Source organism: Zalophus californianus, chromosome 4 (genome assembly GCF_009762305.2).
Source record: "Zalophus californianus isolate mZalCal1 chromosome 4, mZalCal1.pri.v2, whole genome shotgun sequence".
Taxonomy (NCBI): domain Eukaryota; kingdom Metazoa; phylum Chordata; class Mammalia; order Carnivora; family Otariidae; genus Zalophus; species Zalophus californianus.
This window is the reverse complement of record NC_045598.1, coordinates 45,479,564-45,505,898: the sequence shown is the minus strand read 5'-3', so window position 1 is coordinate 45,505,898 and position 26,335 is coordinate 45,479,564. Positions and strand designations below refer to the sequence as shown.

The 26,335-nt window shown below is 39.5% G+C and overlaps 1 protein-coding gene and 1 pseudogene across 4 annotated transcripts in view; one reads left to right on the top strand and one right to left on the bottom strand.

The window, feature by feature from the left end:
* The window catches only part of PRKAA2 (protein kinase AMP-activated catalytic subunit alpha 2), a 76,720-nt gene extending 51,009 nt beyond the window's left edge, over positions 1–25,711 (bottom strand). Inside the window, exons 1-3 of one of the 4 annotated variants that reach the window (XM_027605111.2) lie at positions 25,531–25,667; positions 15,849–15,969; positions 7,581–7,740 (exon numbers count right to left, since the gene is read on the bottom strand). In XM_027605111.2, the coding sequence (XP_027460912.1) occupies positions 7,581–7,590 (10 nt within the window). In that variant the 5' untranslated portion in view covers positions 7,591–7,740; positions 15,849–15,969; positions 25,531–25,667. Of the gene's footprint in view, positions 1–7,580; positions 7,741–15,848; positions 15,970–25,530 lie in introns of all 4 variants that reach the window. The other 3 variants (XM_027605119.2, XR_003521989.1, XM_027605100.2) reach the window with 3 other exon arrangements.
* On the top strand, positions 11,177–11,515 carry LOC113928880 (annotated as a pseudogene).
* Positions 25,712–26,335: the final 624 nt, after the last annotated feature.

Sequence of the window (26,335 nt, the reverse complement as noted above, 5' to 3'; positions counted from 1 at the left end):
AAGCAATAAATGGAACAACTATTTAATGAATGCCTACTATGGTAAGCACTGTACTAAACACTTGAGAAGTGAGCAGAGTAGTTCTGTCATACCCAGTATTTATCCCACCCTTCCTTCCCAGACATAAAGACTCCCAAATTACACCTGAGCACATGGCTGCCCAGAGTAGAGACAGCATCCTAGCATCTCTTTTAACTAGATGTGGCCCTGTCACTATATTCTGGCCAATAATATGTAAGCAGAAATGTCCCTCACAAGCTTATTCTTCATCCCCTTCTCCATCCTAAAGCCTGGAATTCCAAAGCCACCATCTTGAACCTTGAGGACAGGGTTAGGCAGGTGGGAGCAACAGAAGAGAGAAGCCCATGCTTTTGATGCCACTGGGTACAACAACATTCTGAACCACCTGCTCAGACTGTTGTAAGAGAGCAAAATACTATCTTGTTTAAGCCACTCTTTTTTTTGATGTCTGCCATTCACAGCTGAATAGAATTAATTCACTATTTTAGCATTCTTTAAAACTCAAAAGGTTTGAACTTACTTCAAATTTCCAATTTTGCTCAACTACCATCCCTGAACTAACGGAAATAAATTCATAGCCCACACAATTTCTTGAATTAAAGAGTTCTACAAATTTACCACTCGTGTTTCATTTTGCTTTTCCTAAATTACAGCCAAATTATACAAAATACTCTCTAAAGTTATGGAATTTTATGGGAAAAAATCCATACTTACACTGTCTATGCTTTTTAGGATTTTACATTTGATAAGGTGAAGAGGTGTCAGGCAGAAGAATGAAACTGATTTATATTGTTCAAGAAGAACTGGGAATAACTGGGGGACGAGGTGGTTCAGTCAGTTAAGTGTCTGCCTTTGGCTCAGGTCATGATCTTGGGTCCTGGGATCAAGCCCCCCATCGGGCTCCCTGCTTAGTGGGGAGTTTACTTTTCCTTCTCCCTCTGCTGCTCCCCCTGCTTGTGCTCTCTCACTCGTGCTCTCTCTGAAAAATAAATTCTTAAAAAAAAAAAAGTCTTTCAACAGTCAGCTGCTCTAGGAACCCTCTCCACATCTCCCTTTTTCACCACTCCAACCTATACTGAAAATTACCCCCCACAAAAAATTTCCCACTTAATATAATACTGTACCCTGAGTATAACTTTTTTTTAAAGTCATTTTACTGAGATTTAAAATTTGCCCCTCATATAGTACCATGAATTTTTGCAAACATATATGGTCATGTAACTGTCACTAAAATCAAATGGAGCTCACTTCCACCATCATATAAAAATTCCATCATACTCTTTCGTAGTTAGTCCCTTTCCTCCACCCCAACCCCTGCCAACTACTGATCTGTTTTCTGTTACTATAGTATTTTTCTGAATATTCTATAAAGGAAACCATATAGTATGTAGCCTTTCAACTCTGGCTTCTTTTGTGTTAATGCTTTTGAAATTCATCCACTTTTGTGGATTTTTTCTTTTTGCACATATCAGTTTATTCTATTTATTGTTTTAAAGATTGTATTTACTTGACAGAGAGAGACACAGCAAGAGAGGGAACACAAGCAGGGGGAGTGGGAGAGGGAGAAGCAGGCTTTCCCGCGGAGCAGGGAGCCCAATGCAGGGCTGGATCCCAGGACCCTGGGATCATGACCTGAGCTGAAGGCAGACGCTTAACGACTGAGCCACCCAGGCGCCCCAGTTTATTCTATTTTATTGCTGAGTAATGTTCCCTTGTATGTGTATCATACAATTTGTTTATCCATTCACCAGTTGATGGACATATGGGTAGTTTCCAGTTTTCAGAGATTATGAATAAGTCTGCTATTTGTGTTTGTGGTCAGGGTGCATAGGTGAGGCCAATGTGTCTTCATTTCTTTTGGGTAGATTTCTAGGTATTGGATTGCTGGGTTGTATGATTAAGTTTATATTTGAACTACCAAACTGTTTCCCAGCATATGTACCACTTTGTATTCTCACCAGTGGTATATCTGAGCTCTAGTTCAGGGATGCCTGGGTGGCTCAGGTGGTTAAACGTCTGCCTTCGGCTCAGGTCAAGATCCCAGAGTCCTGGGATCAAGTCCCACATTGGGCTCTTTGCCTCAGTGGGGAGCCTGCTTCTGTCTGCCGCTCCCCCTGCTTGTGCTCTTTCTCTCTCTCTCTCTGACAAATAAATAAAATCTTTGGAAAAAAAAAAAAAGAGTTCTATTTCATTCTTCCCAGCACTTGGTTTGTCAGCATTTTTTTTAGCCATTTCACTAGGTGTGTAGTGACATCTCCTAATTTGCATTTCCCTAATGATTCATGCTGTTGAGCATCTTTTCATGTGTTTATCAGACATCCATATCTCTTATTTAAAAAAGTGTTCGAATCTTTTGCCAATTTTTTAAAGTTTTAAGTTCCAGTTAGTTAACATACAGTGTAATATTAGTTTCAGGTGTACAGTATAGTGATTCAACACTTCCATACATCATCCAACACTCATCAGGACAAGTGCTCTCCTTAATCACCATCACCTGTTTAACCTATCCCCCAACCAACCTCCCCAGTGGTAACCATCAGTTTGTTCTCTATAGTCTGTTTCTTGGTTTGCCTTTTTGGTTTTTTCCCCTTTGCTTGTTTGTTTTGTTTCTTAAATTCCACATATGAGTGAAATTAAATACTGAGTATACCTTTTTCACAGCCTGTGCAACACTAACATTTACTCAATTCTCAGTTCATCTCTCAATGGTAGATGGGAGGGGACTGGAGGTCAGGTCCCCCATAGTCTTCATCTATTGCAAGGGACAAAGCTAGTGGCAATAACTAGCAAGCCTGGAAAATGGGGCACAGAGAGGTTAAGGTTTTCCCACAGTTGTTCAGCTATGATGTGGTAAGGCCAGTATTCAAACCCAGCAGCATATACTGTCCAATACTCAAACAGAAGAAGCTCACCCATTTGTCAAGATTGCCATTTGATAGATTCCTGCATTAAGTTACAGGTTGAACTAGATCAAGGTTAATTCCCCTTCCAAATCTAAGATTTTTCTAATTATACCCCTAAGTATCATTCCACACTGAAGGGTTTAAGTCTTTTAAGCAACTCTAGTCTCCCGATGATTTTGGTTGCCATTTCCTGGATGTTTTCCAGCTCTACATTTTTCTGGATGCACAACATGTAGGACTTCATATAACTGTGTTATGTAGTTGTAAATACGTGACTGTTTTGTACAAAGATAAAATTAATTTTTCAAATTTCTAGTATTATTCCTAATAAAGTCTAGCATTTTTTACAAGCACAGGCCCTACAATTTCATCAAGTATAATGGGAAACACTCTTTTCCTATATATTCCATATTAATTCATAGTAACTACTTTTTCATTCAATTTTAATATATTTATTACTATATCTAGTAAAACAAAGAAAAGGAACAATTACAAAACAAAGTATTATTTTAGGCCTGAATTATGATCTATTTCTCTGCTCAGCTCAAACAAAAGCAAAGGGTTGTCACAAATGTCCCTCTGCTGTAAAGGTCGTGAACATATTATATAATAATTTGAACTATGTCAGCAAAGACAAAGCTTCAGTCCACGAAAAATTTATTTTATATGCTTCACAGGCCCAATAGCTACATGTGATATTTCTTATTCCTATACAAAGTCCCTGACCTATGTACAAAATTTGTGGGTTTCTTTTTTGGCACTTGAAAAATATTACCTCATTGGAACATGGCATGTGTAGTGCTATGCTCCCACAAAATTATTAGCCTAAACAAATAAAATCAAGTCTATCACCATATTACTGAGTGTAGATAAAGAAGTTTCCTATAATTTTCAGGGTGCATTTGGGATGACCGGACTTAAAATTTAGGCCACAAAAATGTACACTAAAATCCCTCAGGAGGGTCTCTAAGTGAAAGCACAGGAGAGGGGCGCCTGGGTGGCTGAGCTGGTTAAGCATCTGCCTTCGGCTCAGGTCATGATCCCAGGGTCCTAGGATTGAGTCCTACATCTGGCTCCCTGCTCCACGGGAAGCCTGCTTCTCCCTCTCCCACTCCCCCTGCTTGTGTTCCCTCTCTTGCTGTGTCTCTCTCTGTCAAATAAATAAAATCTAAAAAAAAAAAAAAAAAAGAAAGAAAGGAAGAAAGCACAGGAGAGACTACAAAAGAGATGGGCATCATTCTTCAACATGACTACAGGATTTTTTTTTTTTAAGATATTATTTATTTGACAGAGAGAGAGACAGAGAGAGAGCAAAAGCAGGGGGAGCAGCAGATGGAGAGGGAGAAGCAGGCTCTCTGCTGAGCGGGGTCCCTCATGCGGGGCTTGATCCCAGGACCCCGGGATCATGACCTGTGCCAAAGGCAGATGCTTAACTGCTGACCTATCCAGGTGCCCCATGACTACAGGATTTAATTGCAATCCAGGTCTTTCTCAGAAGCAAGCACAAACTTCAGATAGTAAGCTCCTGTGTGATATCTAGTGGGGGGTATTTGAGGATAGTTAATGGTTCTTTTCCACTAATCTGAGAACAACTAGCAGCTATATGTCTATATATATGCACACATGCTAAACATTTTTACATACATTACTTCATTTTAACCTTATAACCCATGAGGAAATTTTATAGGAAACTGAGGCTTACAGACATTAAAAATGACTAGTAATAGGGTGCCTGGGTGGCTCAGATGGTTAAGCGTCTGCCTTCGGCTCAGGTCATGATCCCGGGGTCCTGGGATCGAGTCCCGCATCAGGCTCCCTGCTCCTTGGGAGCCTGCTTCTCCCTCTGCTTCTCTCTCTCTCTCCCTCTCTCTCCCTCTCTCATGAATAAATAAATAAAATCTTTAAAAAAAAAAAAAAGACTAGTAATAAACAAAATCAGTATTTAAGGGGCACCTGGGTGCCTCAGTCAGTTATGCAGCTGCCTTTGGCTCAGGTCATGATCTCTGGGTACTGGGATCGAGCCCTGCGTCAAGCTCTTTGCTCAGCTGGGAGTCTGCTTATCCCTCTCCCTCTCCCCCCCCCCCCAACCTCTTGTGCTCTCTCTCTCTCTGTGTCTGAAATAAATAAAATCTTTTTTTTAAATCCATATTTAAATCCAAGTCTGTCTGATTCTAAAACCTAGTTCATAACGATTATATATTGATTACAGAGCACACTGCGTCCCATGATTACCCAGAAGATTTCACTCATGTCTAAAATAATACTATTATGTTAGAAGTATTATAGAATCTAAACACTATATGTAATAATGACTTGGGGTTGGGTGCAGTGGGACTCAGAATTCCAAATCCAGATGCTAGGGACATAGTCTTCTAGTTACAGTGGGATTTTTTTTATCACCCTAGCTATAAGATTCCTTTCATGGCTCTAATGATCTTACTGTGAGACCTTGAAACTGGCCCTAGGTTTAAGGAGCAAGGGGGAAATTTGGGGATACATTATGAAATACTCAATAGCAAGAAAGATTAGTCTTCTGTATACCCTCCAGGTGAAGGTAAGGCAAGACGACTGAAATAAAAAGCAAAGGAAAGATTCAAGAACTTCTCATAATGGTGTTGGACAGAAGTTCTGGGAGACAGGTCAAATTATGGTACCACACAAAATGAAGGTTCCACTGATACTAGAAAGCTAGAACCTATCCTAGCATGTTCTCTGCACTTAGTTGGAAAATTGGAACGAGGAGGTATTTTGAATGACTAATAGTGGAGGCTTCATTTAGCTTCATAGATGCACACAGAGTATTTATGTAATACACAGTTAGGCATCTGCGTACCTTTCCAGTACCAACTTTCACCATTCCCTCACCTCAAGTGGTATACTTTGGTCATTCAGAACCATTCTGAATTCTCCATCAGGGCTGTGCTTTCTCTCATCTGCAAGGCTAATATATCTAGTCCATGACAAGCATTCAGTAAATTTCAGTAGAATTTTATTGAGCATAGTAAATGAATTCAGTTAAACATGTGAACCATTTGTGTCCCTAATCACCAATCTCCAATGTTTCACTTACCCAAGTTTCATTTGTCTTTCGAAGTTCACCTCAAGTACTATTCCAGTAAGCATTCCCTAAACACCATCCCCATTCCCCCCATCATTCCAACAATTCAACTATCTGGATTAAATGACCCTCCAATGTACAACCACAGCTCCTCTTCATGATGGCACTTAACATCAAGTGCTGTAATTACCTATTTGGTTGTTGTTATTGATCTCCCTCTTTAAACCAATCAGCTCCTTCATAGCGGGGTCTGTGTCTCATTTATCTTTGTATCCCCAGCATCTGGCACAGTGCCTGACATATAACTGACGTTCAGTAACTACTTTCTGTATGGATGGAATGCATGACTGACATTAATATTTGGTTGTTTGAACATATAATTTAGGTTTCATACACTACTCATATTGCAGCTTTAGAATTTGAGAAGGGAATTCAAACTGGGTGTGCTAATCTCTCATATCTGAGAAAAAACAACAAACATCTGTCAGAGAAAAAGTATTATCTATACATTTTAAGTCCCAAGGAATCCCTTGTGGTACTACATTCCAGGAGTTCCTAAATGTGGAAAAGTATTGATAGAAGAAATAACCATCAGCACCAGGACTGCAATTTACTTAAAGTCTAGTCATTTCAAAAGAAATTAAATGTCTTCCAGGAAAATAAATTTGGAAAAGAGGAGTTGTAGCTAGTCAATAAACACATGAAAAGACGCTCAGTATTTTTAGTCACCAAGGAAATGTAAATTAAAACCACAATATCATACAATATCACAACATGCCCCCCCAGCAACAATTAAAAAAACAGATAATACCAAGCCCTGGTGAAAATACAGAGTAACTGGAACTTTTCTATTGATGGTGGGAATATAAATTACTGCAAACACCTGGGAAAAGTGTAAATTGGTGCAGAACACGCAGTAACTACTAAAACTGAACATGTATACTCTGACTCAGTGATCCACTTCTAAGTATATAACCAGCAGAAATGTATAGAGTTCTCAAGACCTTTGAGATCTTTATAAAAAGCTCTCTATTCTGCTTGTCCATGCACTTAGGCTTTCAGCAGCAAAGATCTAAGAAACGTAAGGAAAAGTACAGGGTGCTGAGGAAAGGAACCAGAGTGAATCTCCAAAAGCAGGGTGAAAGAAGCAGACAAGTTTGGGGCTCAGGAAGTAAAGCAATTTTGAGAAAGGTGGCTATGATATCAATAGGAAGAAAGGTATTTCTCAAAGGCATATGATAATAATGAGTGCTTACAGCATACTGGGCACTTGGTATGTACGTGTGTACCTACATGTGTATTAAGTACTTTACATACATTTTTTTTTAAGATTTTATTTATTCATTTGAGACACAGAGATACAGAGAGAGAGCGCGAGCATGAGCAGGGAGAGAGGGAGAGGGAGAAGCAGGCTCCCCTCTGAACAGGGAGCCTGATGTGGGGCTTGATCCCAGGACCCAGAGATCATGACCTTAGCAGAAGGCAGACGCTTAACCGACTGAACCACCCAGGCGCCCCACTTTATATACATTTTCTTATTTAAATGCCATAAGGACTTTTGTGGGGAAAACTGAGATCACAGAACTTAAGAAACTTACCCAAATTCATATAAGAAATTAATGTTAGAATTGTGATTCAATATCTTGCTATCTCCAAAGCTATTCTCAGGGGGCAGAGTTTGCTTTCTCATTTTTCAATTGTTCTGTTTTTTAAAGAGTTCTGTTGCCACTGGCAAAATGACTGGAAACAGCACTTCGACTAAAAAAAAAAAAACACACAACAAAATCCTTTTCTCAAAGACATACCATATGTTCCAAATAAAACTTGATTTTTTTAAACCAAAAGTTATACTCCAGAAAAAAGTTTCTTCTCAAATTCAAGGTCTCATAAAACTTTCATATTTAGAAAGGTTATTTCTAAATTATTTTGAATGACTATGTACAAAAGACACATTTGCCTAAACATGTATCAATCATTAGCTGAGAAAAAACACTTGACCAAATTAGTAAACAACAAAAAGGATATCTATCAAGGATAGGATAATATGACAATTATTCCTGAACAGTGATTTCATACTTACAAATGTAGAATATCATCTTAAATAAGCCTTATAAGATCAAAGATTTTTTAAAAAGCAATATATTTTGTGTTTACAACACTGTGAAGTTTCTAAGTGTAACTCTACAAGACAAATGAAAAAACCGAAAGCTCTAATGTTATGTTAGTGGGTACCTGTTATAGTACTGTTCACAGATTCAAAATAACTTAAACAAAAATGCATAGGTACTCTAGAAAACTATAGTTGATGATTCAAAAAGTAGCCCTCGTGGGACACCCAGGTGGCTCAGTCTGCTAAGCGGCTGCCCTTGGCTCAGGTCATGATCCCAGGGTCCTGGAATCAAGTCCTGAATCGGGCTCCTTGCTCAGTGGGGAGCCTGCTTCTCCCTCTGCCTGCCACTCCCCCTGCTTGTGCTCTAACAAATAAAATCTTTAAAAGAAAGAAAAAAGTAGCCCTATTAATGACAAAAATCTGAAAAGTAGGAAAAAAACATTTCTAAAATATTTATATGATTTTGAATGTTACCTATACAGTAATATATCATGAATAGAAAAAAAGACATGTATAAGAATGTGTAAAGGAGCATTATTCATAATAACCAAAATGTAAGAACTACCCACAGGACCATCAATATCAGAATAGATAAAAAGTGGTGCCTTGGTGGCTCAGTGGGTTAAGCATATGACTCTTGATCTCAGCTCAGGTCGTGATCTCAGCGTCATGAGTTCAAGCTCCGCAGTGAAAGAAAAAAAAAAAAAGAATGGATAAATAATGGTATAGTCTTAATGTAATAATATACAGCAACAAGAACAAATTACAATTATATGCTGCAACTTGCAACAGACATAAGCTCAAGTGAAAGAAGCCAGGCACAAATAGAACTGTTTCTACAGGGGCTCCTGGGTGGCTCAGTCCTTTAAGCGTCTGCCTTCAGCTTAGGTCATGATCCCAAGGTCCTAGGATCAAGCCCCGCACTGGGCTCTCTGCTCAGGGAGGAGCCTGCTTCTCCCTCTCCCTCTGCTGCTCTCCCTGCTTGCACTTTCTGTCAAATAAATAAAATGTTAAAACAAAACAAAACTGTTTCTACAAAGTTTAAAAATAGGTGAAACTAATCGGATAGTAGTTACCCTTGGTGGGGGTGGAGGATGGAAACAGTAACTAAAATGGGGCCCAAATTGGTGGTTTGTGGGATGCTGGTCATTTTGTGTCTTTAGTGGTTGTGTTTGTTTAGTTTGTGAATATCCATTGAGGATTTAGGTAAAAAAACAAAAATGACTTAGAATGTATGTACCTCTTTGTACCGGTAGTAGAGCTTAATAAAAAAGTTAAGGAAGAATGTATGGATGACACTGTATCCAGAGTAGTTACCCTTAGTGGGGGTGGAGGATGGAAACAGTAACTAAAATGGGGCCCAAATTGGTGGTCTGTGGGATGCTGGTAATTTTGTGTCTTTAGTGGTTGTGTTTGTTTACTTTGTGACTATCCATTGAGGATCTAGGTAAAAAAAAAAAATCATTTAGAATGTATGTACCTCTTGTACGTGTAGTAGAGCTTGATAAAAAAGTTAAGGAAGAATGTATGGATGACACTGTATCCATACTTAGGCTATGACAGGTCCAAGAAGCACCACATGTGTCAGCAAGCAGGGCCCCGGCAGGCAACAGCCACCCCTACTCAACTGTACCAAGAGTTTTCCCTCTGGAGTCAGGAAAGACTTCTGAGGCACAGATGTTCTGACCTCTACCATCTCCAGACTTCTGCCAAAATAACACAAGGCTCCTTTCTTCTTCACCCATGGTGAAACAAAACACAGACTCATTGCTTTTCTCCAAATTTGCTTTCCCTGAAAGAGCTTTAAAGGTCTCTAAGGATAGTTCTGAACAGGAAGCAAGAAGACTTTATTCCTTTTTATCTACCACTGATTAAACAAGTACTACTAAGTGCTTTATATGTCTTATTTAATTCCCAGAACTCTATAAAGTAAATATTATTACACCCAGTTTACAGATGAAGAAATTAGGGATTAGACAACCGTGAGTGGCAAGATGCTATACCTGCCTGCAGTGCCCAAGCTCAAAATTCACACTATTTTACCTCCCACCTTCCCAACAACCAGCCTCTCTTGATTATAACATAACATGAGTGCTTACTGCGTGTTAATCCTTTTATCTCCAGCACTTGAGTTGAGAAATTAGGGCCCTAAAGGGATGAAACCTAACAGCGATAGGCTAAGGAGGGACAAAGGATGAGAAGAATCAAGTAAGAAAAATTGCTGTGTTCAGTCAAAATGCAGGCTGGAGTGGGGCTGTAGCCTTTGCTGTGGATCAGACAGACTAAAGGTATTCATCAAGAGCTGCCAAATGTCAAGAAAATAAAACACAGACTGAAACTGTCCCATAATACAGTATGTAACATGCACTCTATTTTTTTTAAATCTTTATTTTTTTAAAAGATTTTATTTATTTATTTGACAGAGACACAGCGAGAGGGAACACAAGCAGGGGGAGCGGGAGAGGGAGAAGCAGGGCCCCGTCAAGAAAGGAGCCCGATGTGGGGCTCGATCCCAGGACCCTGGGATCATGACCTGAGCCGAAGGCAGATGCTTAACGACTGAACCACCCAGGTGCCCCAACACTCTATTTTTATTGAGAGAACAAACCCATATCCTTCAAGATCTTTTTCTCCTAGTTGTTTTTACCCTGTTGGTCTGAGCATCCATTTGTTCATTCATTCACTTGACAAATATTTTCTGAGTATCTAATGTGTACTAGGGATTCCTCCAAATGCTGAAAAAACACGTATAAATGGAACTTACATTCAGGTGGAGAATATAAACAACATATAATGGTAATATAATGGAGAACAATGAAAATACAGTATGAGTGACAGGGTGGAGGTGGGAAAATGTGCTATTTTTAATACATCAGGAAAGCCTAAAGATGTGAATTTTTGGCAAAGACTTGTTCTTCAGCTAACCTGTTTGAGAACTGATTACATAATATGTTGTATTCAGCTTCATTTTTAAAACTCATGTTTATACTGGCTTTACACTGTAAAAACGTTAAAGTATTTTTCAGTAGAGCTTACTTAAAAAGCAAAGTAAATGAGGGCGTGCTGGTCACCAGTGTAGTCACAGGCGCCCGAGAGGAGAACGAGGAGGGCGTGGGCATGAACATGGCAGAAGGGGACACCCTGATATCAGTGGATTATGAAATTTTTGGGACGATCCAAGGGGTATTTTTCCGCAAGTACACTCAGGCTGAGGGTAAAAAGCTGGGATTGGTTGGCTGGGTCCAGAACACTGACCAGGGCACAGTGCAAGGACAATTGCAAGGTCCCATCTCCAAAGTGCGTCATATGCAGGAATGGCTTGAGACATGAGGAAGTCCCAAATCACACGTCGACAGAGCAAACTTCAGGAATGAGAAAGTCATCGTAAAATTGGATTACTCAGATTTCCAGATTGTGAAATAATGACCTGAATTTAAATTTTCTAAGATAAACTCACTGGTTTTGTTTTTATTGTTAATATAGAACAGTCTGTGTTCAGTATTGGAATTGGTCAGTAAGTTATGTTAGTTATCAGATATTGAATATTACTGTATATTATATGTATGATAGAAAGATGACAAACTCTACACAATTCTAAATAAAAATACATTAGAACCTTCTGAAAAAAAAAAAAGTAAATGACAGCATTCCAAAACAAAATGAGAACCAAACTACTTTTTATCTCTAGGACCTTTAGGTTTTCATTTCAGTGGTTACCCTAGAGATTACAACAAGCATCTCCGGCTTACCAGAAATCTAGTATAAATTAGTATCTTTATCATTTCCTAGACAATCAATGACTTCAGAACACTAGCTCTATGTTTCCTCTCCCACTCTTTCTGTTGTTGTATTTTATTCCTATATATATTTTATATCTCACAAGACATTATTTTGTATAGTCAGTATCTATATAGTTACCCACATGTTTGCCCTTTGTAATGCTCTTCATTTCTTCCTGCTTCCTTCTGGGGAAGCATCGTTTTCTTTCTGCCTGAAAGAATCCCCTTTGATGCTCCCTTTACTGTGGGTCTGCGGGTGACAAATTCTCTCAAATTATGCTTATCTGAAATATATTTTGCCTTTATTTTTGAAGGATATTTTTGTTGGGTACAAAATTATAGGCTGGTGGTTCATTTCTTTCACCTCTCTGAAGATATCATTCTACTGTTTCCTTGCTCTGTTGAGAAAATTGGTTTATTGTTCCTTTGAAGATGGCATCTCCTGGATATTTTTAAGATTTTCTCTTAACATCTTCTCTCATTTCTGCATAGACAGATGCAGTCCACTCCAGTATAGGAAAGCCTCAAGCAAAGGGAACCAGTTTTGAGCAGTTTTCAAATGATGAACCTAGGAATTATTTTCCTGTATTTATTCCGCTTGGGGTTCATAGAGCTCTGACTCTGTGGCTTGACATGCTTATCAGTTTTGGAAAACTTTCTGCTCTTACGTCTTCAAATGCTGCTTCTGCCCCATTCCCTCTCTCCTCCCTCTGGAACTGCATAATGTCCACTCTATATAATCATCAGTAGTCTTGGGTTCAAAATAACATTCATGTTCACAGAACACAATAGGTAGTGATCTAACACCAGTTTTACTTAGTTTTTTTAGAAAGATTTAGGACTAGAAACACAGCTTATCAGTATGGCCGAATCAAATACATCTTTTTCAGTTCTTAAAACATCTAATCCCTGCTTCCCTAACCCCACATCACACACACAGAGTAGGTTGTGGGGGATGACACTCACATGAATGGATACAATCTATTCCGGCATTTGTGTGTCTCAAACAGTAACCACATCAAATAACTGCCCATTCATGCAGCTTCTAAGCCTCCCACAGGGGGTGCACTGAGTTAGAAGAGACATCATAAAGGGAAGCTGGAATATCTTTTTCTGTACAAGTTTTATGCTGGTGGAACAATGAAGTAGTAATATAGTTCCTTGGAGAATTACATGTCCCTTCAGAGACCTCTCAGTCCAGATGTAATTCAATAATCACAGGTCGTTTTCAAAATAAATACTTGTATTACGGTAACAGAACTGAGAAATCACATTTATCTTGGTATATCATAAGAAAAACTATATCAAAAGAAGGTAAACCTGATGTCATCTTTCTACAAGAAAAAAAAAGTCCTAAGCCTACAAGGATCTTTTTACCTACACGTCCCAAAAATACATGTTAGACTTTTCACTGTTTTTCTATAGGTCTCTTACACATTCTATCATTTTGTCTCCCTATGCTTCAGTCAGGATATTTCTTCTGACCTATCTTCTAGTTCACCAATTCTTTCTTCATCTAATCTGCTGTTAAAGCATCCATGGAGTCCTAACTCAATTATTATATGTTCCAGTCACAGAATTCCCTTTATTTTCTTTAGAGATTCCAGATCTCTGATACAACTCTCCATCTTCAACATACTAATCACAGTTAAAGTGCATGTCTCGTAACTTTAACATGTGAATCACCCATGAGTCTGTTTCTATTATCTTGGCCTTGTCTCCTGGAATGTTCAACACTGTACATGAAAAAACTGTAGAAGCTCCAGCTGATTTGATTTTCCTCCAAAGAATAAAGATAGGAGGCAGATCATCTTAATAAGTGTGCAATTAAGCTGATTCTAAAAAGGATTTCGGTCCTCAGAGGGTTGCAACCATAAACCCACTGTTTACCAGCAGCTCTCATCCTTAGTAAGTTGTGAACTCCAACAGCTTTCTCCCCAAGACTCAAATTCTGCTTATCTTTTCTGCCTTTCAGCCATTGTTGTTTGGCTTCTTACTTGTACCATAATGACAAATTAGCAAATGGTTCAAACAGAAAAGCCAAACAAAATAACAGACTTACTCCAGTGCATTTTTCTTCTCACTGGAAGATACTGACCACCGAAGTCCTGGCTGACTTCAAATAGATTTTTGTATTTTCTACAGGTTTTATAATTTTTTTTAATTGTTCTTGACTATAAGGTTGATTTAATACAAGTTTGAAGTCATAGCAGGTGTGGAAATTAATCACATTAGAAAAACTATTTTGGCAATTATTGAATATTAAAGTTAAAAAACATTTTATAAATTATTTATGCCAACTTTCCATTCAAAATTGGAATTTTGTGGGGCACCAGGGTGGCTCAGTTGGTTAAGCATCTGCCTTCGGCTCAGGTCATGATCTCCAGGCCCGGGGATCAAGCCCCACATCAGGCTCCCTGCTCAGCAGAGAGTCTGCTTATCTTTCTCCCTCTGCCCTCCACCCCAGTCATGCTCACATGCACACACTCTTAAATATTTTTTTTTAAAAATTGAAATTTTGTAGTAAGAATCTTGATAACCATCTAGAACCTAATATGTCAATGACAGAAATCTAACTGATTTGGAGTACGAGGTGTGCCATTACTTTTTTTTTTAAGATTTATTTATTTGAAAGACAGAGGGAGAGGGAGAGCACAGAGGGAGAGCGAGAGGGAAAGGCAGACTCCTCACTGAGCAGGAAGGCCAATGTGGGACTCGATCCCAGGACCCTGGGATCATGACCTGAGCTGAAGGCAGACACTAAACCAACTGAGCCACCCAGGCACCCCAGTTGTACCATTTTTTTTTTTAAAGATTTTATTTATTTATTTGACAGAGAGAGACAGTGAGAGAGGTAACACAAGCAGGGGGAGTGCGAGAGGGAGAAGCAGGCTTCCCGCGGAGCAGCGAGCCCGATGCAGGGCTCGATCCCAGGACCCTGGGATCATGACCTGAGCCGAAGGCAGACGCTTAAGGACTGAGCCACCCAGGCGCCCCCAGCTGTACCATTCTTAAACAAGCTCCTTGATAGAAAGATCCTCATTATTCTGGACTATAATTTGCCTCCCTAAAATATCCAGCCAGTGGTCACATTGTAGAAAGATCCTCATTATTCTGGACTATAATTTGCCTCCCTAAAATATCCACCCAATGGTCACATTGTATCCTTCAAAACATCACTGAATATGGTGCCTCTTTCTAGATGATGGTACTTTAGCTATTTAAAAACAGCTATCACACTTAAAATACATGTTCTAATTAATAGTATAAAAAATGTTTCCTTTACCCTATCTCATATGGCATTCTTTTGGGGCTCCCCTTATTGGTCATTCTCTGAATGAAATGTAATTGGCTAAGTTTAACAAATTGTAGCACCAAGAAATGAACTCAATATTCAAACTTTAGCTTAATCCAAAGTACAGCAGGAACTATGCTACCTCTAAAACTAACAATTAATACACGTTTCCATTCCAACAACAATTTTTACATTTAAAGCATTCAAAACATATAATTCCTGGGGCGCCTGGGTGGCTCAGTCCTTAAGCGTCTGCCTTCGGCTCAGGTCATGGTCCCAGCGTCCTGGGATCAAGCCCCGCATCAGGCTCCCTGCTCCGCGGGAAGCCTGCTTCTCCCTCTCCCACTCCCCCTGCTTGTGTTCCCTCTCTCGCTGTGTCTCTCTCTGTCAAGTAAATAAATAAAATCTTAAAAAAAAAAAAAAAAAACATATAATTCCTAAGCTTGTGGTCAGTTAAAACTTCAGCATCTCAGGAACTACTATCAACTGTTCTACTTTTATGCACCTGTTTTCTATTTTTAACTTAAGTGCTAGATTTGACACTTGTCCCTATTAAATTTCACCTTCTTGGGTTTTGCCTAGCAATCCAAGAGTCAATATAAATTTAAATTCTGCTTCTGTAATTTGTCTATTAATCACCTCATCTAGCCTTGTACCAGCCCAAATAAGAAATATTACTAACCTTATTATTAGAGTCAATGTCCAAGATTTCCCTTTAGGATGACACCTAATTTCCTTGGGAATAGTTATTCAGCAGCAATAAGCCATATAGAGCACATTTCTTCATCTTATCCACAAAGCTACTGTAAGACATAAAGTCAAATTCTTGCTGAAATCAAGTTTACAGCATATAGTATACCTGTTATATTATCTAACTGTGAATTAGTAGAGCACTAAGTACATCCTGGTGTAAATCTGAGTAAAAGGTAGACTTATATATTTGGCTTCGAATTCAAATGTGAGACAAGACTCATTTAAGTAAATTCTTGATGATTACTTCCCACTTTATTTTAAATTAGTAAATCATCTGTAGTAGTGTCATTGCCACAAGTAAAAATATTTTGCTTTAAATCCAACATGACTAAACACAATAAATGTTAAATATATATGGTTTTTATTATTTCATTAACTAAGAATGGGAGAAGTGAATTATGGAATACTTTATAGTGCCAAGTCATATTCAAAAACATTTAAAAAGAAAATGAAATTAACTAATATTTATGGTATTTATCAAGCAAAGTAAGAATGTGGAAAAAATTTATGGTATATTTAAAATTTTTAATTCATGATTTTCAATTATGACAGCTATATAACTGCCTTGTAACTAATTTATACTTTAGGAGTTGAGTGATGTTAAATGAGAACACATGACTCATGTTTTTGATAATACATAAAATTACATGAATAATATGAAGAAAAAATTCTGAAAAGAGCATCTTAATAAGTCAACACATTGGCATGCAGAATGACACATGTTTCTTGCAAGATAGGATAATCTCTTTAACCATATAAAAGGTTGTTTAAAAAAAATCTAAGGGCAGAGCGCCTGGGTGGCTCAGTTGGTTAAGCGACTGCCTTCGGCTCAGGTCATGATCCTCGAGTCCCGGGATCGAGTCCCACATCGGGCTCCCTGCTCAGCAGGGAGTCTGCTTCTCCCTCTGATCTTCTTCCCTCTTGTGCTCTCTCTCATTCTCTCTCTCTCAAATAAATAAAGTATTTTAAAAAAATAAAAAAATCTAAGGGCAGAATTAAAAGGATTATTACCACTTTAAAAACAAAGGCACCGTCTAAAGAAATATGGTAAAATTTATCAGAGGCAAGGCAAACATGGTTAAACATAAGGCAGCACTTAAGCAAGAATACTGTTCCCTTAAAGGGGTGAAAAAGTTTCTATTATTAGCAGAGATAAGAGCTGCCTGAAATTCTTTCCTTAATACACTATACTAAAAATAAAATGGTTCACTACATTTCAAAATAAACACATTGCTTTATATATGCATTTCAGTCATTTGATAAATAAAAATCCATAAAAATCAACCTGATTCAAGGTGCTCTTATATTTGTGTCTAATACGTACCAGGTAGATTTGCTCTATTTATAACATATTCACTATTTTAGGAGTCTTGTGCCACCCACTTACTCATTATGTCTTAGAGGATTTGAGATTAGATCTTCCGCTAGGTCAAATTAAATTATCAGCTTGACTTAAAAAAATTAACTACTTTCTCTACAAAATATTTTCCCTGTCATCAAGGAAACTACAGGAATCTCCGAAGACTAAATGGGGCAGTGTCACCATTACAAATACTACCAAATGCTTTAAGGAAAACTAACATGGATGACAAGATAAATGAGTATTCTGGCATGTTTTTACAAAAACAAAAAACAAAAAACAAAAAAACCCTAGATAAAGCAGTGCTGTGTCAGCATGGGAAACGGATCAAAGTCCAAAGAACTAAGGTAATTGAGGTATATGGTCAACTTCAAAAATCCCATAAATAAAAGCTGCCAGCTGCTGTTCATATTCTCTTCCTTCTCCTAACTTTTGCCTCTTTCTTTCAAGAGCTCTGTGATCACTGCCACAGGATCTGGAATATAAATTACACGTTCACACATATGCATTGGGAGTGGTGTCTAGGAGAGGGTGACAGTAAGCAATATTTAGAGACTGAGTTTTCTGAACATATCAGAATGAAATATAAAAGGAGACCTGAGAAAAACAAAAAACAGAAGATAGTAAACTCTTGGGGCGCCTGGGTGGCTCAGTCCTTAAGCGTCTGCCTTTGGCTCAGGTCATGATCCCAGGGTCCTGGGATAGAGCCCTGCATCGGGCTCCCTGCTCCGCGGGAAGCCTGCTTCTCCCTCTCCCTCTGCTGCAGCCCCTGCTTGTGTTCCCTCTCTCGCTGTGTCTCTCTCTGCCAAATAAATAAATAAAATCTTAAAGAAGAAGAAGAAGAAGATAGTAAACTCTTCCTCCCCCCTCATTAAATAAATTTTGGTCTCAGAACTAGATCACAGGTTATTCTCAGAATTCAGCAATTGAGAGTTAAAGTACATAACAGGACCTAATTACATAAGATTACATAAGAGTTAAATACTTATGAGTACTAACTACATTTTTTTCATATTTTTCTCACAACAGTGTAAGAGAACAAGTGTTATTATTTCCTTTTTTATAGATCAAGTCTTTGATTTAAGGCCACACAGCTGGCTTACAGCACAGCAAAAGTTCCACACCAGGTCTTCCAAATCCAGTGTTCTTTGTACTATATACCATGATGTCCCTGTGGACTTACCCTGAACCTATCCCCCATTTATAACATTGTTTCTTATGGGAAAATATCTTTTCAGAGTCAGTGAACTGATTACACAAAATGAACAAAATCCATTCAGAAATTAAGGACCAAGTTACCTATATCAAAATCACATAAATGATATTTAAGTCAGCAAAAAAAAAAGGGTGAATTAAGAGACTTTTGATTTGTGATTAGATTTTCTGTAAGTCAGATTAAATTACCAGCTTGACTTTAAAAAATTAACTCCTTTCTCTACAAAATGCTTTCCCTGTCATCAAGGAAACCATAGGAATCTTGGAAGACTAAATGGGGCAGTCTCACCATTACAAATACTACAAAATACTTTAAGGAGAAGTAACATGGATGACAAGATAAGTGAATATTTACCTAATTTTTGAGAGAATCAGTATTGATTTTGATTCAACACTAACCTTCTAGTATGTGAGAAGAAATATAACTTTATTATTTGGAACTACTGTTTACCACTCATTTAGAACTTGCATAATTTTAAAAGTAAAATCAATTCAGCTAGTAACTTAAATGAACATTCACTGTTATTTCCTTTTCATTCTTATTTTATTCATTTTTCACATTTGTGGGGGGGAATTACATGACTTATTCAAGAAGGACTACTGGATTTTAATAAAAAGCTAATAATTAAGTCTCACATAACAAAAATAAGTTAGTCATTTAGAACTTTCTTCAATGCATGCATCCAAAGTACACTGGCAGATTATTACAGCTCTGTCTCAATGTCTCTATCAGAACTGAAGGCATTTCTAAACACAGCGAACAGTTAACACTCCACGCGTTACAGAACTGACTCACAAGAGCCATGCACCTAGTCAGCTCCACGATACTGCCACTTATCTGTACGGCAATTTATCATTCTTCAAGCCATTTTATGTACTTCGACTAATTTAATCCTCATAAAAATTCTAGAAGGTAGGTAGACCAAGTGTTGTTATTGCCGTTTTACAAAGGAGGAAACAGAGGCTCAGAGAAGCTTAATAGTTTTCCCAAAGCCATATAACTCGTAGTGGAATGGAATTAAAATCCAGGGCTAATGCCTTCCTACACCATATGTTCCTTCTTGGACATCAAATCATTTTTGTAAATTCTCTTTACTCTGGTTACTAAAGGTTACTGGTATTCTTTAGTCAGGGTTACTTTCATAGTAAGAAAAAAAAAAGAATTACCTGGTATTTCCAAGAAATTTGGGTTAATATTGTTAGAATTCAGCACATTCATCCATATAAGAAAATAAATTGAGGCATAAAAGTCAGGAATATGAAAATATAAATTTTAATCACATGTGTATATGATGGATTTTCCGGGGGGGGGGGGGACTTATTCTATCTCAATGTGAACTAAAAAAAGACATTTAAATATTTTTTTCAATTATTGCTAAATATCTACAGACATGTAAGATTGCAGTCTTATAGATTTGAAACTCAAGATAATGCCCTATGCCTTTTGACTTTACATTGCATACAGCACAGATTCTGGAGTCAGAAAATCCTGGTTATGATTGCCAATTCTGCCACTTAGTACTGTGACCTTGGGCGAGTCACTTAAGGTATAGATTCTCAATTTCTTCATTTGTAAAATGGAGATAATACCAAACTCAGGGTTACTCTGGGGAATACATAAAATTAAGTGCATCACATAGTATTTAAAATACAAAAACTGAGTCAAGTTGTAGCTTTTGTCATTAAAGTGTTACAAATGTGTTTCCCCTTTCTTTTCTCCATTACATGGACATTTCAGCTCTGATCTTCAGTTACTCAAATTTCCATGAGTCTAGAAGGAACAATTTAAAAATATCCATTTAGGGGAATTAAATCTTTTTAAAAAATCAGTTTAATGATAAAGTTGTAAAGGACCTGATACATTACATGTTCCAGTGCTCTCCTTTAGGAGAAAAAAAAAAAAGGCCCAGAGAGGTTAAAGGTTTTATTCAGGACCGTGACACTACATGGAAGTCAAAAAACAATCAGAGCAAGGGCCCAATATGCCACAGGTACAACATTCAGGTCCACCAACTAACCAGGTAGTTGTCCAAAATTCAATTTATCATTTGGAACTTGGTATTTCAAAGAAGGTTAACACTCCTTGTTTAAAAAAAAAAAATGTAATAAAAAGTCCATCTGTTTATCTTTCCTGTTATCTCAAAAATAAGTGAGGAATTAGTAATATACTTAATTTCTTGAAAGCCAATTCTGTGGGTCATCCAAGTAACTATTTGAAAAACAGAGAAGGTAATTCCTTGGTGAGACTCTGCTGGCTAGAAAGAGGCTAGTGTGATTACAAAGTATCCCTTGGTGTACAATTCTGATGAATAAATATTTCATAAAGCAAATCTATCAGTACTCACCTTGAAAAAGCAGGCTTCTTTTTAAATAAGTAATTAGCAGTATATTATGTATATTTTTCTTGAACCAGTCTTTGTATAACACAAGCAACAAATCTATTCTTCTATCATTTCTATCACCTTTACTATTTAGGTAAGAATTGAACAAGTCTAATTACAAGAGTTCTTAAACAGCAGCTCTACCCCACCCTGAAAAGAGTATGAACTAAATCAACGTGCAGAAAAAATTTAAGTAGAGAAAAAACATTTACTTTTAAATTCTGTCAGCCCCCATAATTTGTTTTGATAGCACTCCACTGGTAATCTAGCAAAACAACAGAATGAAGAAAATCAGTTTAGAACATTTAAAATAAGCCTTTCATTATTTAACAGCAAATAGAGGATTTCTACATACTTTTTTAAAAATAACGAGGGGTGCCTGGGTGGCTCAGTCGGTTAAGCATCTGCCTCTGGCTCAGGTCATGATCCTGGGGTCCTGGGATGAAGCCCTGGCATCCAGCTCTTTGCTCAGTGGGGAGCCTGCTTCCCCCACTCCCTCTGCTACTATCCCCAGTTTGTTCTCTGTGTGTGGGTGTCAAATAAAATCTTTAAAAATAAAAATAAAAATACCTTGAAATGAGTGCAATCAAATGAAAATTATGCCACTCTGAATTTTCACTTATTGTACCTAACTTCAGTCTATAAATTGGTACATCAACAAGGGCAGTTAAATTTTTCAAAATCTACAACTAGCCTAACAGTTAAGAGAAAAGGCAAAAAATGCTATTCATTCCTCCATCTCCATGTTTTTAGAGCCATATAAAACTAAATCATCGGGGCGCCTGAGTGGCTCAGTTGTTAAGCATCTGCCTTCCGCTCAGGTCATGATCCCAGGATCCTGGGATCCAGCCCCACATCAGCCTCCCTGCTCAGTGGGAAGCCTGCTTCTCCCTCTCCCACTCCCTCTGCTTGTGTTCCCTCTCTCGCTGTGTCTCTCTCTGTCAAATAAATAAAGTCTTTAAAAAAAAAAAAAACACTAAATCATCTATGGGATGCCTGGGTGGCTCAGTTGGTTAAGTGTCTGCCTTCGGCTCAGGTCATGATCCCAGGGATAGAGTCCCACACATTAGGCTCCTTGCTCAGAGGGGAGCATGCTTTCTCCCTCTGTTGCTGCTTCCCCCATCCCCCGGGGCTTGTGTCTCTCTCTCTGACAAATAAATAAATAAAATCTTAAGATACATATGTATATATATATAACTAAATCATCTATTAAGTTTTTTAGTAAAAATTAACTTTACAAAGTCTAAATTATGTAACAGTTAAAAGTGCATGTGTTTTCAACATATACATTTCAACTGTGCTGGGACAATTGGATATTCATTCAAAAAGCTGATCTTAAAACCTCATCTTATACCATACTCAAAAATTAACTCAAAATGGGTCATATACTTAAATGTAAGGGCTAAAACAATAAAATTTAGAAGATATTTAGAAGACAACATGAGAGAAAATCCTTGAAATCTAAAGCAAAGATTTCGGGGCTATAACACCAAAAGCAAGGTCCATAAAAAGAAAAAAAAGGTCAATAAATTGGACCTCATGAAAATTCATAACTTTTAGACTTCAAAAGACACATGAAGAAAATGAAAAAGACTGGGAGAAAATATTTACAAACTTTATCTAATAAGGGACTCAAATCCAGAATTTACAAAGAATTCTTATAATTCAGTTCATGAAATAAGCAAAAGATATGAACAGACATCTCACCCAATAAGATATATGAATGACTAATAAGTACCTAAAGATGTTCAATATCATTCATTACTCATTAAAGAAATGCAAATTAAAGCCACAATGGGACATCATTTCACACCATTAGAATGCCTTTAAAACAGCCTACAACAAATGCTGGTGAGGATGCGGAGAAAGGGAGAACCCTCATCCACTGTTGGTAGGATTGCAAAATGGTACAACCACTTTTGAAAATAGTTTGCAGTTTCTCAAAAAGCTAAACATGAAACTACGATAGGACCAAGCAATTCTTCTCCTCAGTGCCTAACCAAGATACATGAAAACATGTGCCCAAAGTCTTGCATGCAAATACTTGTAGCAGCATTATTTTTAACAGTCCCAAACCAAAAACAACTTGTGAATGTATAGACGAAGGTGGCATATCCACGCAATGGAATATTATTAGCAATAAAAAGGAATAAACTATTGACACATGCTATCTCATCCATAAACCTAAAAACATTGTTAAAGGAAATATGAAAGACTCCATATTGAATGATCCCATTTATCAGAAGTATCCAGAGAAAACAAGTTTATACACACAGAAAACAGATTCAGGGTTTCCTGAAGTTGGTGGTGGGAACAAAGATGAACTGTAAATGAGCATGAAGGACCTTACTGTGGCGATAAATTTTTTTTTAAATTGATGTTGGTTGCACCTATGATGACGGTTGCATCATTCAGTAAAGTTACAAAAAAAAAAATCACTGTATTGTACACTTGGAATGGGTGAATGATATGTACAATATACCACAAAAAAGGCATATTTTTACTTTTAAAAATACATGTACTTTTATTTCTTGTCCCCTGAAGAATTAAATAACTGAACTGCAGCAACTTCCATCATTTTTATTGAACAATGGTACTAACTCTAATCCTGGATAGGAAATCACAGCATAACATGAGAGAGGCTCTAACGTAGTGTTAAAAACACGCCTCTGATTGGATGCCCATTAGACTGGGTCCTCCAGTAAAAGGATTTCTCATAAACCAACGTACCTTCCATTGGTTTATATTTAAGAAGCCAGTGGCTGGAAGCAGCACAAGAATATATACAAAAAGAGATTTAGGTTGTCCTTGACAATGGGCCAACTGATCTGATGGGTGTTTTAGTCTACATTCAGAGTACAGAAGAATTAAAAAAGACAAACATTTTAACACAGTTTGAAAGGATGTAGGGTAAGTTATGTAATTTTGAGAGTGTACATACCCAGATGGCAAAGGCACAGTTTGCCTGAGTAACTGAATAATATCGTAACACAGCAGTCCTCAGTAATGATATTTAATGACAGGTAACCTTTCAGGCATTAACCTAATGCCTGGATCTTCCTATATTCATTCTAAATATATTCTCTTAGCTATCCACTCTACTTATAAAGTCTTTCATAAATACCCCAGGACTTTATGGCCCACATAGGACTTCAAAGATTTTTATAAACTTTTCAGGTCTTTACACAAATACCACCTTGCCTGTGAGACCTTGCCGGATCACCTTATTGAAAACTGTTAACCTCACAAAACTCATTCTCCCTTCCCTGATTCATTTTTCTCAGTAGCACTAAACATACTACGTATTTTACATATATATTCTGATTATTTTTTGTGTTCCCCTACTGGAATATACGCTCCACAGGAGAGATTTGAATGTGGTTTATGCTCCTTATTGTATCCCCGTTGCCGAGAACAGTGTCTAGCACAGTGCAGGTGCTCAGTAAGGGTTTTCCGAAGAGAAGAGCTTCAGATACGTGGAAGTAAATAGGAGCTGATCTTTGCCACAGGAATGAATGAGTTCCTTCTACCTATTTAACACCCATGACTTGAGGTTAAAATACGTATTTTACAAGGAAATAGAGGCCTGAGATACATTCTCCAGACTGCCTACCCAACATTTTTACAGCAAAACGAGAAAAGCTAACGTTTGACTTACAATTCTGAATTTATAACAATCAACCGTAAAATATTAATAAGCTGGCTCTAGTTCAGGAGAGAGGGCAGATTAATTAAATCCCATGTGACTGTTATTAACCGCAAAAGGAGGAAAGTTCAATACTTAACTAGTAACAAGTTAAAACTATTTCAAAAACAGCCTGTTTTTCTACACCCAAAATGGGATTCCTGTCACCAAGAAAAGAGACCTCAGCAGAGTCCGCCTTAGCAGTTCTGGCCTCCTCAGCCCCGCACGCTCCAAGGTCCAACACCAAGGAACCTCCCCCCATCCCAGAAGCCTTCCTAGGCTTCTTTCCACTGGTCAAGCACCCCTCGGACCTCCAGCTCTAATTAAGCCCCGAGCCCATGCAGCGGCCTTCTGCGTTCACGCCCCCACCTCCAGGCCCCCGGAACCTGCCCCACAGCGTAGACCCCACCGACCCCGCCCGAGTCCTGGCGCACGAAGGAGTCAGATGGCAGGGACCTCCCCGGCCTAGCCAGAACTGGAAGACATTTTACACTTCATCGTGGTTCTGCCAATTTCTGTGTGACCTTGGGCACGTTCCCAAACCTCTAGGGGTCCGCGTTTTCTCACCTTCAAGGTGAGGACAACAGCTGCCCCGAGTCGCTGTAAGGATTAAATGAGATCACAAGTAAAGCACCCAGCAGGGCACCTGGCGCGCTGGGAACTCAATCACCAGCACCAGGTATTACTCCCCGGTGCTGCCCACACCGTCTCAGCTGGAAGGCACCCTGCCCAACAGTCCGACCTCCGGTTTCACCGACCCGGGCACTGAGGTCCGCGAGCGCCCGACAGACCCCGGGACTCCCGTCGTCCCCGCCGCCGCCCCCCGCCCCCGTCGCGGGGCTCCTGGGCCCGCTCCACCTGCCGCCAGGCCCGCGCCCGCCCCGCGGCCCTGGGCGCCCGGCTCCAGCCGCTCGGCCCGGCCTCCTGCGAGCGGACAGCCCCGCGTATTGGCCTCGGGCGCATACTCAACTCTTCACTTTGCCGAAGGTGCCGACGCCCAGCGTGTCGCCCAACACGTAGTGTCCGATCTTCACCCGCCCGTCGTGCTTCTGCTTCTCAGCCATCTTCGGCGCGCGCAGCCTAGCTCCGCCGCCGGCTCCTCAGTGCGAGTGCGGCCGCCGCCGCCGCCGCCGCCGCCGCGGGCTCCTCAGTGCGGCCGCCGCCTACCCACAGTGCAGCGGGCCCGCGGTGGGCGGGGGGGGGGGGCCGGGCGGGGGAGGACCGAAACGCCGAGGGGCGCGAGGCGGGCGCGGCGCGCGGGTGGCGGCGGCGTGGGGGCGTGCGGGAGCGAGCGGCGGCGACGGCGGCGGCGGCTGTGGGCCAGGCGGGGCGCCGGAGGGGGAGGGGAAGGCAGGGGGCCGCCAGGTGTGCGGGGGAGGGGCGGGGAGGAGGCTGCGAGGAGACTGGCCCTTCACCTGTGGGGGGCGTCGAGCGGGGGGGGGGACTTCGAGGGGGGGGTCTGTGACAGAAACCGAGGGGAGCGAACATGGGAGCGGAGAGGGGCCAGATCTCGGCGTGCAAGGTGGGAGTCGAATTTGAAGAGAAATGGGCCTGAAGTGTGGGGAGGGAGGGACGTGAAGACGAAAATGTGGGTGTAGGGGAAGTCAGGGGGAGGCGGCGGTGGGGAAGGGCCTCGAACGAAGGTCAGTCCGCGGAGCGCTGCAGGAAGTTTCTTGAGTCACGGGCGAGGTATTTCTGATGCAGGTCGTGGCACATGGAGGACACAGTTCTGTGCTCTCTCAGTTCTCCCCCACGTATTTTATAATTCTCAGTTC